Below are 13,396 nucleotides of genomic sequence, written 5' to 3' on the forward strand. Positions count from 1 at the left end.
GGAGATTGGGTCGTTCCTTCTGCTCCCCTTCTTGGAGTGTGCAGTGCGGGCCGTGCACATGGACCCGGAGGCACAGGTGCAGCTCGGTGCCGGCTCCACCACCACTCAGGTGCACCGAGAGTGAAACGGGGTTCCTGGGCAGCTGAGTGCAGTCTTCTGGCGGCCGCAGCCTCAGCAGCCACCAGTCCTCCTCCCAGTTCGCGTCCAGAGCCTTTCTGGCACTGTGAATTTCATTAAGTCCAGTCCGCCCTCAGCGAGAGGTTGAGTGCCACTTCGGCCTTGAGGCTCAAAAAGTGCAAGTCCAGGGTGCTGCTGCCGCCCAGCAGCAAGGGGACGCAAAGGCAGGCGAGGAGGAATAGCGGCGGCCCCTCTTCCATGCTTCCAGTGCCTCAGCTGGACAGGGGAAGCAGGGAAGAGGTGCTGCTGGACAGGGGGGGAGGTAACAGGAAGGGAGGCCTACTGCTGGACAGGGGGAGCAGGGAACAGGTGATGCTAGACAGGGGGGGAGGTAAAAGGAAGGGAGAAGGGCTGTTGCTGGACAGGGGGAGCAGTGAAGGTGTGCTGCTAGACATGGTATATGTAAAACGAAGGGAGAAGGGCTGCTGCTGGACAGGGGGAGCAGGGAAGAGGTGCTGCTGGACGGTGGGGAGGTAAAACAAAGGGAGAAGGGCTGCTGCTGGACAGGGGGAACAGGGAAGGGGTGCTGCTGGACACGGGGAGGTAAAAGGAAGAGAGAAAAGCTGCTGCTGGACAGGGGGAGCAGGCAAGGGGTGGTGGTGGACAGCCGAGGAAAGAGAGAGACAGAAAGACAGACAGACACATTTATTCTAGCACCCATTAATGTAACAGGCTTAAAGACTAGTATCTATATATATCTGTAGAAATATTTTGGATTGATCAGAGACTGCAACATTGAGAATTTTGAATTTAGTAGATAATTTTTGCTTAAGTTTGATTTATTTGATTATTGAAGGTGGGGAGTGACCGATGATTACACAGAAGAACAAGATGGGGATCTGGAATATCTGTGTGTTATAAGAGATCACACACCCCAACGGGAGCGCAAGGACTAGTACATGTAGGGGGGGTACCCCACCTCACAGCGCTTACATAACGGGTTTAAAGTTGCGGGATCGGTGACACGCATACGTCCTGCTCGCGATTGTTGATGCATCTTTGTCGGAGCACTTTTGTCCTGTGCTTAATTGACGGGTCACCGTTTTTATTATACATTGCCTGATTCTTGGCTATCAAAAATCACTTACATACTACTGAAAGCATGAAACTGAAATTCAAAAAAGAATTCAACAGTTTCTCAATGTTCTTGGATATGTTAATGTCAACATTCATACAGCTGTTGGTTTTGGATAATCTTTACCTTCCTACATGAGTTGTAAACTTAAAGCAGTATACATGATATGGGAATGAAGGACACACTGCTGAAGATTCACTTTTTAAAGAGTCAATATGAGAGCTATTTCCTTTGTTAAAGTCTTATTATGTTCTTCTCTTATCAGCAGCAATAGGTAAATGGAGAACTTCAGACAACATCAGTGTGGGTTGTAAGTTTTAGTTGAGCATATGACATAAAAACAGGAGGAGTACAGGCAGCAAGACCAGTGGCCAAGCTGTAGATGAGGACTTCCAGCTGAGATAATGTGGTAGCAAAGGTCATATGGAAGAACTGCCTGTTTGGTACTGATGTGAGAAAAATGGCTCCCATCTGCTTTCCTTCTGCAGGACTTCTCTACCCCTGGCTCTCTTGCATTGCTTCAGTCTGAGCTGCTGCTACTGTTTGGTTAGAGTCAAGCTGATGTCTAGATAGTTTGTGGCATGCCTTTACTCCGCTCCTAACTTGCCCCATAATTATCTGGACACTCTATGGTCACTTAGTAATTTAAATATCTCAATATTGTCCACGTTAAGCAATAATGTGTAGTTAATGTGGAAAAAAAACTTACTGCAAAACACGTGAAAGTTTTGCAGTAATTCGCCTGTCAGCAAATGCTAATCCTGCATTATTTCATATTTTTTTCAGGAGAAGGCATGGCATGGGCAGGGAATGGGCATGGACGTATTATTCAGTTATACTATTCTCAGTGGCATAGCAAGGAGAGTTGGGGGGTGGGGCAGTCAACCATGGCTGCCATCTTAGCAGCGGTGCTGGTACCTCTTCTCCTCTCCAAATCTTCGCTGGCAGCCAGCATCATCTCTTACCTGCACCAGCCTGTGGTAAGATTGGATAGCATACTGGTTTTAAGAAGGGTTTGGATAATTTCTTGGAGGAAAAGTCCATAGTCTGTTATTGAGAAAAATATGGGGCAAGCCACTACTTGCCCTGGATCGGTAGCATGGAATGTTGCTACTCTTTGGGTTTTGGCCAGGTACTATGGACCTGGATTGGCCACCATGAGAACAAGCTACTGGGCTTGATGGACCTTTGGTCCAGTAAGGCTATTCTTATGTTCTTATATATGCCTATTTCCAGACTTAGAAGTAAAATCACTTCGAAGTAAAACCACTCCTATCAATATTTGCTTTGTTCCTTCTTCGTTCTGTACCTCCCAGTTATGTGAACATATAAGATTCTCCCTCCCCTAACAATCTCTTGCTGGATCCTCAGCCTCCGCAGCATCTGGGATCCTTAGAGCTTGCTCTGTGCTTTCTTGGTGCCCAGTGTCTTGGTGATTAGTATTTTTCTTTCTATCACTTCCACCACACATTAACCATGATTTGTGTAAAGAAATATGTTCTCATATTATTCATAAGTGCCCCTACTATGGTGTCTTGTTCTAGAACATGCCTTCCTCTGAAAAAGTTGGCCTCTAGTGCAGTGGTAAACTTGGCAGGGCAAGAACCCGGGGCAAAGCATTCCCTCCAGGCAGTAGGAAGGTGTGAGGATCAGCCGTGGGATTGCGGACTGCAAGCGCCTGGCCATTGGCTCTCTTGGTCTCCTACTCCAGAACAGGAAGTTGACGTCAGAGGGGGTGGAGTCCGGTGGAGCTGACAGCCATGCACAGGTGGACCGCAGACCTGAGCCTCCTGCATATAGGGTGGACCAACCTCTCTGTCTTGCCTTTGGTACAAAGCTGCTCAATTCATAGATTTATGGTATTTGAAAAGTCTGTATTACACATATATCTCCTTTTTTCTTCTCTTCTCTCTTTTCCTTTCACTTTTGGTGCAGGTCTTGTTTCATTTCATAACCTCACTCTGGACAGCTTCATTATGCTTTTCTTCATGAGTTATGAGACAGTAAGGGAGCTCTGTGTATAGGCTCATAGAGATAACCAGAATGAAGGTCATTGAAATTTTGCAATAAAATGATACAAAATTGTTCTGACTTTTCAAACAAGAATCACAGTTACCCAGAAAGCGCCATTTCAGATGATCTCTGTTATGCTGACGCATACGAACCAACTCTATGGGTGCTTAGGTCACCCCCAATATTGAGCAAACTTCATAACTGTGTCCAGGAAGAGGTAATTTCCCATGGATTTAGCACTCTCAATCATTTTGAAAAGTTGGCTTCTATTGCTGACAGAAAAATAGGAGCTTTATTTGTGTGACACTTTTGAATACTATGAGGTTTATAGACAAAAGTTTTGCCAGTTACATTTGGGAGCTAATTAGACAAATCTTCACAGTTTTAATTTGTCACACATTGACCACTGGATAACTTCTGTTGAGACACAATGTCAGTCTGACTAATGTCCTGTATTTTCCATCACAGTTAACGTTATATATTAGACACTTTCTGACCATTCAGGTCTAAATCAGGCACTATACTTTTACAGTCTGTGTAATTTTGAATAAGTTTGTTTTGTTTATTTCTTCCCCACCCTTATCCAGGGCGAGTTACATATGAACATACAAAATAAGACATTAACATTTATCGTACACACCAATACAAAAACACACTAACCCAGCCTATGTGCCTAAGGCCCCACCCATAGGAGGGGCCTAAGGCAACTGGGCCAATTCCGGTTGGCCCAGACGTTTAAGGCCCCTCCTATGGGCAGAGCCTTAGGCAACAGGCCCAATCAGGCCATAGGCCCGCTATTCGGAGGATGGTGGGCCTGCCGGGCGGACGGGCTTGGAACCGTCTGTCCAACTTCATGTAAGTTCAGGGGGAGGTGTCATGGGTATTGGGAGGTCGTGTGGTTAGGGGGGTTGGGGGTTCGAGGGGGCGATCAGGGGTTCGGGGGCAGTCGTGGGCAGGAGGGCCTGAGATCCCTCCTGCCCGTATTTTAGGGGGGTGGGGGTCGCTGTGGGCAAGAGGGCCTGGGATCCCTCTTGCCCATATTTGTGAGGGGGGTGGGGAGTCTTATTGGCAGGAGGGGTTGGGATCCCTCCTGCCGGTATTGTTTCAGGGTTCGGGGGTAGATCGCGATTGCGGCAGGAGAAATTGGGCATCTCTCCTGCCATGATTCGCTGCAGTTCGGTGGGGATCGCGATCACACTAGGGGAGATGAGGCATCTCTCCAGCCGCGATCATTACTTTTTAAAATTTACATATTTTATTTTTTTTCACGTATTTCTTTACAATCCTTCAATATAGTCTCCCTGCTTTGCAATGACCAAGTCCCAACATCCGGGAAGCTTCATTATTCCATCCAAGACACCGTTTTAGTTCAGTTGCCGAATGGCTCGGGCACTGGCAGAAGAAAGCTCTTCCAGAGATGCAAAATGATGTCCAAGCATAGGTTGTTTCAACTTTGGAAAAAGGTCAAAGTTTGGTGGACTCATGTTTGAACTGTAGGGAGCATGAGGTAACATCTCCCAGCCGTATTCATGCACATTAAAAAAAATATAGTGTGCATTATTTATGAAATGACTCTCGTACATACTTACAAATAAAATCAAATCACATATGACATACATGTCACATCAACAACGAATATCATTTAAAGGAAAAACTAGCGAAACCCTAACATATATCAAAATATAAAATTACATAAGGCATACAAGATGCCTCAGTGACAGACATCATTATGCCAAATAAAACAGACCAGACTATGGAACACCTCTGTGACCAGCACTCAGCACTCAACAGTTATCACTCCTTCTCCCTCAGCCTAACTCAGACCCTATTTTTCACCTTACAGAACTTTTCAGCATTTTCCTAAAGTTCTGTAAATTTTGCTGTTGGCAAATGTATCCTGGAAGGTTGTTCCAATCCCTGGGGCTGATGTAGTGAAAGACACTGTTTCTGGAAGAGGAAAGCCTTAAGTCCCGCACAGATAGAACAGACAGATCGCAATGCTCAATACTGAGCGAAGCAGTCGAGCCGACTCACGCGGCAAGATGCTCTAGACCAGGTGTTTAAGGGCCAACTTCTGTAAGCACATGAAAACATTTACCAAGAGCTTGTAACGTATCTTGTCCCTTACTTTCAACCAATACAACCTTATAAAATATTCCGTTACATGCTCACGTCTATCCAATTTAAACAGAGCATAACACCGAATTCTGGGCCACCTGAAGTGTACCCAAAACTGATTCAGGTACTCCCAAGAACACCAGAAGGCAATAGTAATATAATAATGACATCAGAGCTCTTTCCATTAAAATAGTATAATGAGGAAATTTGATGCCAATTAACCTTGATAATTCACGCATGCATCTCACAGTAACAGTGACAGAAGTAGCCTTAATGCTGATGTTTCATCAAAGTTTCATGGCTTATAATATAAATTCAGACAAAGGAACATAAAAACATTTTAATAATCCAGGTTCATCTGGTAATAAATAAAAGCACAGGGTACTTCAAAGAGTGTACTGCAGACTGCAATTACACTACTCAAATGGTTGTCCTGTCATCCTATAACCTAGCAGCTTACAACAAGAAAAAGCACACATCCAGATACCACTAAATAAAAATCCATACATATAATAATATATACTCCTAACAGAACATTAGGCAGCCAAGCGTGAGTTTGTGTTAAGTAAAGAGTTATATGCAATTCCAACGGGGTCTACAGACTTGATTAGTTCAGAAATATTATAGGACCATGAAAGTAATTTCTTCTACCCGATGTTATTATTTTAATGTCTGTCTTTTAAACTTTTTTTGGTCTAGATATATTTTAATATATGTGTTAGATTCCTTGAGCTACTGTATATAAATGTTTTAAGCAGATTGCAAATGTGGAATGAAATCAAATTATATCTCCTGTAATGTGCATAACAAACCAAGACCAAAACAACGGCCGGCATCAGTGTTGAGAGAGCTGTCAAGTTACCCTGTTCCAAGAGAGAATTTAGGCCAGTCCAGCTGGGTGCATTCTGCGACTTGCAGCATTGATTTCAATGGGTAGAATGGGGGATCGCCAGTGCCCCTACACTCCAGAATGTTAGTTGCAAGCTAGAGCTGCTCAAGAAGTCTTTCTGAAACTGGGTAACTTAGCAGTTCTGTGTTGATCTTAAGAAGTCAGTGAGCCATGGAGGCCATCATCTCACTCTTCTGAAAGTCCTTGTATTATTGATAGTTGACAGTTTGCCTATAGTTACTTAACTTAAGGCATTAAGGGGTCCTTTTACTAAGGTGCGCTAGTGCATCTTAGCGCTTGCTAATGCTAAATGCTAACACATTTAGCATGCCTTAGTAAGAGAACCCCTAAGTGAAGCACAGAAAGCAGGTTGAGAGTTAGCTATGTAAAAAGCTCACTTGAGTAAGGGTGGCAGCAGTATTTTCATCATCATCAATGTTAAACAAAATAAACTTGTGCCTTAGACTATGCAACAGATTAAATATTAATCCTTTCTCCACAGGGTAGTCATTTGTCATGACACTGGCACAGGGCCAGGATTATATTACATTTTCATTCTGTATGTCAGATGACCCAAGGCTGCTCACTGTAAGATCCAAAAACATTCAGATTTCTGTTGGAAGGAACAGCAGTAGAAGAATGTTTCCAGGTGGATTGCAAGGGGTTAAGACTAGTAGACCCTAATGAGAAAGAGATGGGAGAGTTGCCTAGCAACATGTTAATCAATAGTTAGCACTTCCCTTATAATCTGAGCTGATTGGTTTCCCCTAGGCAAGCTGTTAGAACCTTCTCCCTGGGCTCCCTGTTAAGCTTTGTTACTTTTCCCTTAGCTTTTCAAGTAAAGTTATATTTGCAACTGATTTTTCTTCAAAGTAAGTTTAAACCAATTCTGCTTGTGGGAAGCACATCCTGGCTCTGTTACTCTTCAGATAAATCTACAACAGGCTCCATGTAACCAATGCCGGCATTTTCTACAACATATCAAACATTTTATTCCTATGTGTACTGCTGTACATACCTTGTGCTAATCTTTACTAAAAGACCCCCCCACATTTTAAATCCTGTATGAATTCATGAAAAATCCTCGACGTGCTAACCTGTTACAGAAAGGATTTATTTTCCACTCCAGACTGTTTGCATTTCTTTCAATCCTGCTTCTCCAAAAGACTTTGGCTAAAAATAACCTACATATGCAGTTGGAAAGGTTTTGCATAAAAATGAAAACATACTTAAAATTAGGAACTAGGCATAAGAAGCAAAGGGAATGGGAATCTATGATAGTACATACTGATATGAAGGAAAAAGAGAGAGAAATTTGAGAGTCCCCAATAGAAGCATGAAAGAAGCACTGGCATCTGAAATGAATGGGTGAAAATGAAAACATGGTAATTGTATAGTGATCGTAAAAGTTTTGGTGCCGAGATGCATCACGCTAAGCACTGTTTCTATAATGGCACCTGGGTGCCCAGATTCCATTATACAGCATTAGCAAAAGTTGGTATTTATGTGCTATTAGTTGCACCTACTTATGCCATGCCAGTGAGAGGCTAGAGAAACTGGGCCTCTTCTCCCTTGAAAAGAGGAGACTGAGAGGGGACATGATCGAAACATTCAAGATATTGAAGGGAATTGACTTAGTAGAGAAAGACAGAATGTGAAGAGAACGAGAGGGCACTTGCTAAAGTTAAAAGGGAATAGATTCCGTACAAACATTAGGAAGTTCTTCTTCACTCAGAGAGTGGTAGAAATCTGGAACGCTCTTCCGGAGGCTGTTATGGGAAAAGCCCCCTTCATGGATTCAAGACAAGGTTGGATAAGTTCCTACCGGAACAGAACATACGCAGGTAAGGCTAGACCAGTGGCGTACCAAGGGAGGGGGGGGGGAGGTCCGCCCCGGGTGCAGTCTTAGAGGGGGGGTGCACAGCCGACCAGGTCGACTCACTTTGCCTTGGCGATCAACCATTTTCCGGACCTGGCCGGCTGTGCACCCCCCTAAGGCTGCAATCGGAGTTTGGGCCAGCCAATCGCTGCCTGGCTGGGCGGAACTTCCTCTCCGACAGCAGAATTGATGTCGGGGAGAGGAATGCTGGTCGGCCCGACGCAGGGAAGCAGAGAGAGTTTGGGGCAGCTGCGGCAGTGGCTTTGGGGCCTGTTCCCCGATGGTGGCAGCAGTGGCTTGGTGGAGGGCAGGGAGAAAGAAAGAAAGAAAGAAAGAAAGAAAGAAAGAAAGAAAGAAAGAAAGGGGGCAGACAGGGAGGCAGAAGGGAAACAGAAAAAAAGAAAGGGGGCATGAAGAGAGAAAAAAGAAAGGGAGGCAGGGAGAAAGAAAGGGCAGGGAGAAAGGAAGAAAAAGTTGGGGGAGGGAATGAGGTCTGGAGGAGAGGAAGTATACAGGCTGAAAGAAGGGAAGAAAGATTGGATGCACAGTCAGAAGAAGAAAGTGCAACCAGAGACTTATGAAATCACCAGACAAGGTAGGAAAAATGATTTTATTTTCAATTTAGTGTTAAAAATGTGTCTGAATTTATATCTGCTGTCTATATTTTGCACTATGGCCCCCTTTTACTAAACAGCAATAGCGGTTTTTAGCGCAGGGAGCCTATGAGCGTCGAGAGCAGCCCTGGGCATTCAGCGCAGCTCCCTGTGTTAAAAACTGCTATTGTGGTTTAGTAAAAAGGGAGGGGGTATATTTGTCTATTTTTGCATGGTTGTTACTGAGGTGACAGTGCATAGAGTCATCTGCCTTGACCTCTTTGAAAAAAACCCAGAATAGGAATGATAATTAACATTTTCTCAGCGTATAGTATGCTTTGTGGTTTTTTTAAATTTTATTGTTGGTAGATCATTTTGACTTGGTCATTTTAAAAGTAGCTCGCAAGCCCAAAAAGTGTGGGCACCCCTGAGCTAGAGCATTGAAGCTGCGTGTGGCTGCCGTAAAGGTCATCTCTGACACAACCGGAAGTTGCATCAGAGACGACCTTTACGGCAGTCATATGCAACTACAACGCTCCGGCTGCTTAAGAAGGCAGTTTAGACATCGCCGGCCACAGGGCAGGGAGGTTTGTCGGACCGGGCCTGTTGTACGGGGGGGGGGCATTGCAGGTCTTGTTGCCAAAATCGGAAAGGTGAGGAAGGGAGAAAGATGGGCCTGTGGTGGATGGAGAGATTGAGAGAAGGGGGCAGATGATGGAAGTGGGTAAAAAGGGAAGAGAGAAGAGGTCAGATGATGGACGTGGGGAGAAGGGAGAGCAAATGCTGAATGGAAGTGGAGAAAGAGAACACATACTAGATGGAAGGAGGGATAAAGAAAAAGGACATATGCTGGATGGGGGAAGAAGACAGAGTTAGTGAGATAGTGGAGGAGTGTGTGGGTAGACATAGTGAAAAGAGGGAAACTGAGGACTGTATAGTAAGAAAGAATTTAATTTAAACGGAGGCAGAAAATAAAGAAGGAAGACCAGAGAAGGAAAGGGAAGAGAGGAGAGAGAGATGCCAGAGAACGGGGAAGGAGATAGAGATATAAGATCTGAGCGGAGGAAATGAGAAGAGAGAGATGCTAAAAACCACAGGGGGGAGGGAAAGAGAGATGAAAGCAGAAAGATGCCAGACCATAAGGGAACAGAGGGAAGATGATGGATGCTAGACCAAAGGGGGGGGGGGGGCTAGAGGAGAGATGGAAGGGGGAAGCATACTGTTTCTGGAAGGGGCATAGTAGAGAAGATGCCATATAGGGAGGGGCAGAGAGATGGCAGACAGTGGATCGAAGGAAGATAGTAACTAGAAGATGAGGAAAGCAGAAACCAGAAAAGACAAAGGTAGAACAAAAATTTTATATTTATTTATTGCTTTAGGAGACATATGTCACTGTTTCAGTGGTGTTGCATTTTATGCAGAGTCCAGCTTCTTGCTGGTTCAATTTAACCTTTGTCTATGTATTTCTATTTTATCCCCCCTTTTACAAAACTGTGGAGCGTTTTTTAGTGCCAGCCGTAGTGGTAGCAGCTCTGATGCTCAGAATTCTATGAGCGTCAGAGCTGTTACCACCGTGGCTAAAATCCACACTACAGTTTTATAAAAGGGGGAGAGGTTAGTTTGTGATGACATATTCCATACTAGGCGAAGGTGTTTTCTGTGTTCTGTGTGTTCGAAAGACATAGTTTTCTGTTAAGATTGACGGTGTAGGATTGATCTGTACTGGTCTGGCTTGTTTAATTTTACAATGGGTGTATTGATGTAGTGCTCACTGAAATATGTAAGATGCTGCCTTTTCCTAGGTACTCATGTGTGACGTGTGGCTTGTTACTAAAAATCATGTTTTTCGTACAGATGGGGGGGGGGGTGGGGGTGCCAAAAAATGATGGGCCCCGGGAGTCACATATGCTAGGTACGCCACTGGGCTAGACTCAAATAGGGCACGGGTCTTTGACCTAAGGGCCGCCGCGTGAGTGGATTGCTGGGCATGATGGACCACTGGTCTGACCCAGCAGCAACAAATCTTATGTTCTTATGTCAGTAGCAGGCATAAATACACATGCCTAAACGTGGCACCTTGGAGTGTAACTTATAGTATTCTATGGAATCCACCCGTGTGCCTCTCCCTGAGCTCACACCCTTGCATTTATGTGATAACTTGCATGCTCAACTAGCATTAATGGGTGCAACAGTGAGGCATGTAAGTGCTACAATTTGATAATTTATATAATTTAATCCAGTATTTTTGCCTAAATAGGTTACTTACAATATAAGTTATTATAGGTGTGTATACAACATTATGTAATAGCATTTTGAGGAGGACCAAGTTATGAACAGAGTAATTTATGCACATAATTGGCACCTAACTAGGCAACCTGTTATAGAATGAGGAGAAAAAGAGCTAGAAAGGTAAAATATTAGGTAAATAAGCAGTAATAAAAATCTACAGCACGTCATGCAAAACAAAGGAAAGTACAGGCATGCTAATGATGGTTAATCTACATTTTCTACTGCATTCCAGACTGCGAAAACATTTCAACTGCCAAAGTCCCCGTAGAATTTGATTCTAGCTAAAAATCTGAGTAGAAGGCAAATACTGTGCTCCTGCAAGTAAACATAAAACAAGATCATCTGATTTTACCATATCCTACTGAAATACAAATGCCGCTCTCTGTGTGCATCTATGATTGGTGTTTTTACTTGTGCCATACCTTTCACATCTTCATCTTCGATCGTAGTGTTAGAACTTTCTGTTGACTCCTGTTGAGAAGTAAAGAGAGGTAAAATATATGCAAGGAAACTACAAGTTTTTGGGCTGGATGAACAATATCAAGCAGAGCTCCACAGCCAAGTCTCCAAAAGGCTAATATCTACATGGACTGTAGCCCATGCATTAAAAGCAGCATTTTATTTCTAGATTAAATATGGATACAACTCTTTTTTACTGTTCTTTATTTTAATATGGGGTAATTACGAGGGGCCGCTGAAAAGTTCCAGCCCAACCAAGAAGAGAATGATGTGGAGCCATGAGACTTACAAGTTATTCCGCATTTTCCTTGACACTCTTCGTTTCATGTCATATCACTGAAATGAAAAATTGACAAGAAAAGCGAGGATAACTTGTAAGTTCCATGGCTCCACATCATTCTTTTCTTGGTTGGGCTGAGAACTTTTCAGTGGCTCCTCGTATTATTATTATTATAGGAACACGACAAAGAGATGGAAGGACATGGGAGAACTTGAGACGTAGGAGACATAGTAAACATTGTTAAACACTCTTCGCATCAACTTATCTGAACAAGCATAACTAAAGGTTAAAGATTTTACAGACTCCAAGCTTGTATGGTAACTTTCTAATGCCAGGCAACTCATTACATGAAAACAACAGAGGACTAAAAGATGCTAGATAATCTATGAGTATTTACATAACCTAGTACTTCATGACCTGTTGATGCTTTTACATATAAAGCTCCCAAAACATCTCACAGCAGGATATCGTGTTTCACACCAGTTCCTTCCCTCTTCCCACAGAAGATGAAACCAACTATGGCCCAGATGTACTAAAGCCAGCAATCGTCACTAAACTGTTTTGACAGCTTTAGTGACGATCACATTTGCTGACCCGATGCACAAAACAACTCACCATGTGTTTTTCCCTTCAATTGCCCATTTTCCGTTTCGGCCATGGAAATTAGCTACAACCTCATGCAAACTACTCAAGTGATTGATGTACTAATATTGCTTGGCTATGCACAAAAAAAAAGCAAGGGTTTTAGTGATCTGAAAAATTGACAGGTCTAGTAGTAACTGTGTTACCTACAGGTCTGCCTGTTTTTTTTCTCCATTTTTTTAATGGCACAGATATTTTGCGTGTGTTACACACGTAAAATATCTGTCCCATAAAAAAAAGGAAAAAAGCCCCTCCCCCGATAATGGCCCTTCCTGATGACCCCCAACAGACACAGCTTTGGTGATTCCCCCCAACCGGAAAAAATCGGCAGCAGAGAAGCCCATTCCTTTCCCGCCATGCCACCCTCCCCCCACGTGAGAAAAAAATGGCAGGAAGGATACCCACTCCCTCCTGCCACCAGAGGTCCTCCGTACCTTTCAAGGAAGTTGGGAAGAGGAGGGATGCTCTGTCACTCCTCCTTCAAGGCCTGCCTGTCCAAAATGACGGGGCTTCCCCTCCCTGGTGCATCATGTGATGCACGGAGAGGGGCTAAAACTCTGATTGGCTCAGATGCCAAAGACCCCCCCTCCTTCCCACTTAAGCCAATCAAGACCTTAGACTTCTTCCCCCTTGTATCCCGGAATACACAGGGAGGAGCCTAAGGCCCCTCCCAAGGAGAATACCCTCGCTAGTGCAGGGGAGGGTATTCCTGATGCCATGTTCATCTGAGAAGGCCGTCATCGGCGAGGGAGGGGAGGCTTTTCTTTTTCATTGGGGCAGGAGACAAATAACTTATTTCTGTATGATTTTAAAAGGAAGAAAGAAATTCTATGCAGCTCAAGGCAGGCCTCCACCCCCACCATACCTCTACCTCAGCTTTTCCAAACAAGCAAATCACTGGCTGCCTATAGGGCCTATAGTCCTAATGTTTGAACCACAATGCAATGTTTTTCATTTTACAGTTACAGAAGAAATTTAACAT

The 13,396-nt window shown here is 43.9% G+C and overlaps 1 protein-coding gene across 1 annotated transcript in view; it reads right to left on the reverse strand.

The window, feature by feature from the left end:
* CAMK2D (calcium/calmodulin dependent protein kinase II delta) overlaps positions 1-13,396 on the reverse strand; it is a 563,004-nt gene that overhangs the window by 65,494 nt on the left and 484,114 nt on the right. Inside the window, 1 exon segment of the mRNA XM_033956020.1 lies at positions 11,456-11,504. Coding sequence (XP_033811911.1) covers positions 11,456-11,504 — 49 coding nt within the window.

This window comes from Geotrypetes seraphini, chromosome 1, assembly GCF_902459505.1.
Source record: "Geotrypetes seraphini chromosome 1, aGeoSer1.1, whole genome shotgun sequence".
Taxonomy (NCBI): Eukaryota; Metazoa; Chordata; class Amphibia; order Gymnophiona; family Dermophiidae; genus Geotrypetes; species Geotrypetes seraphini.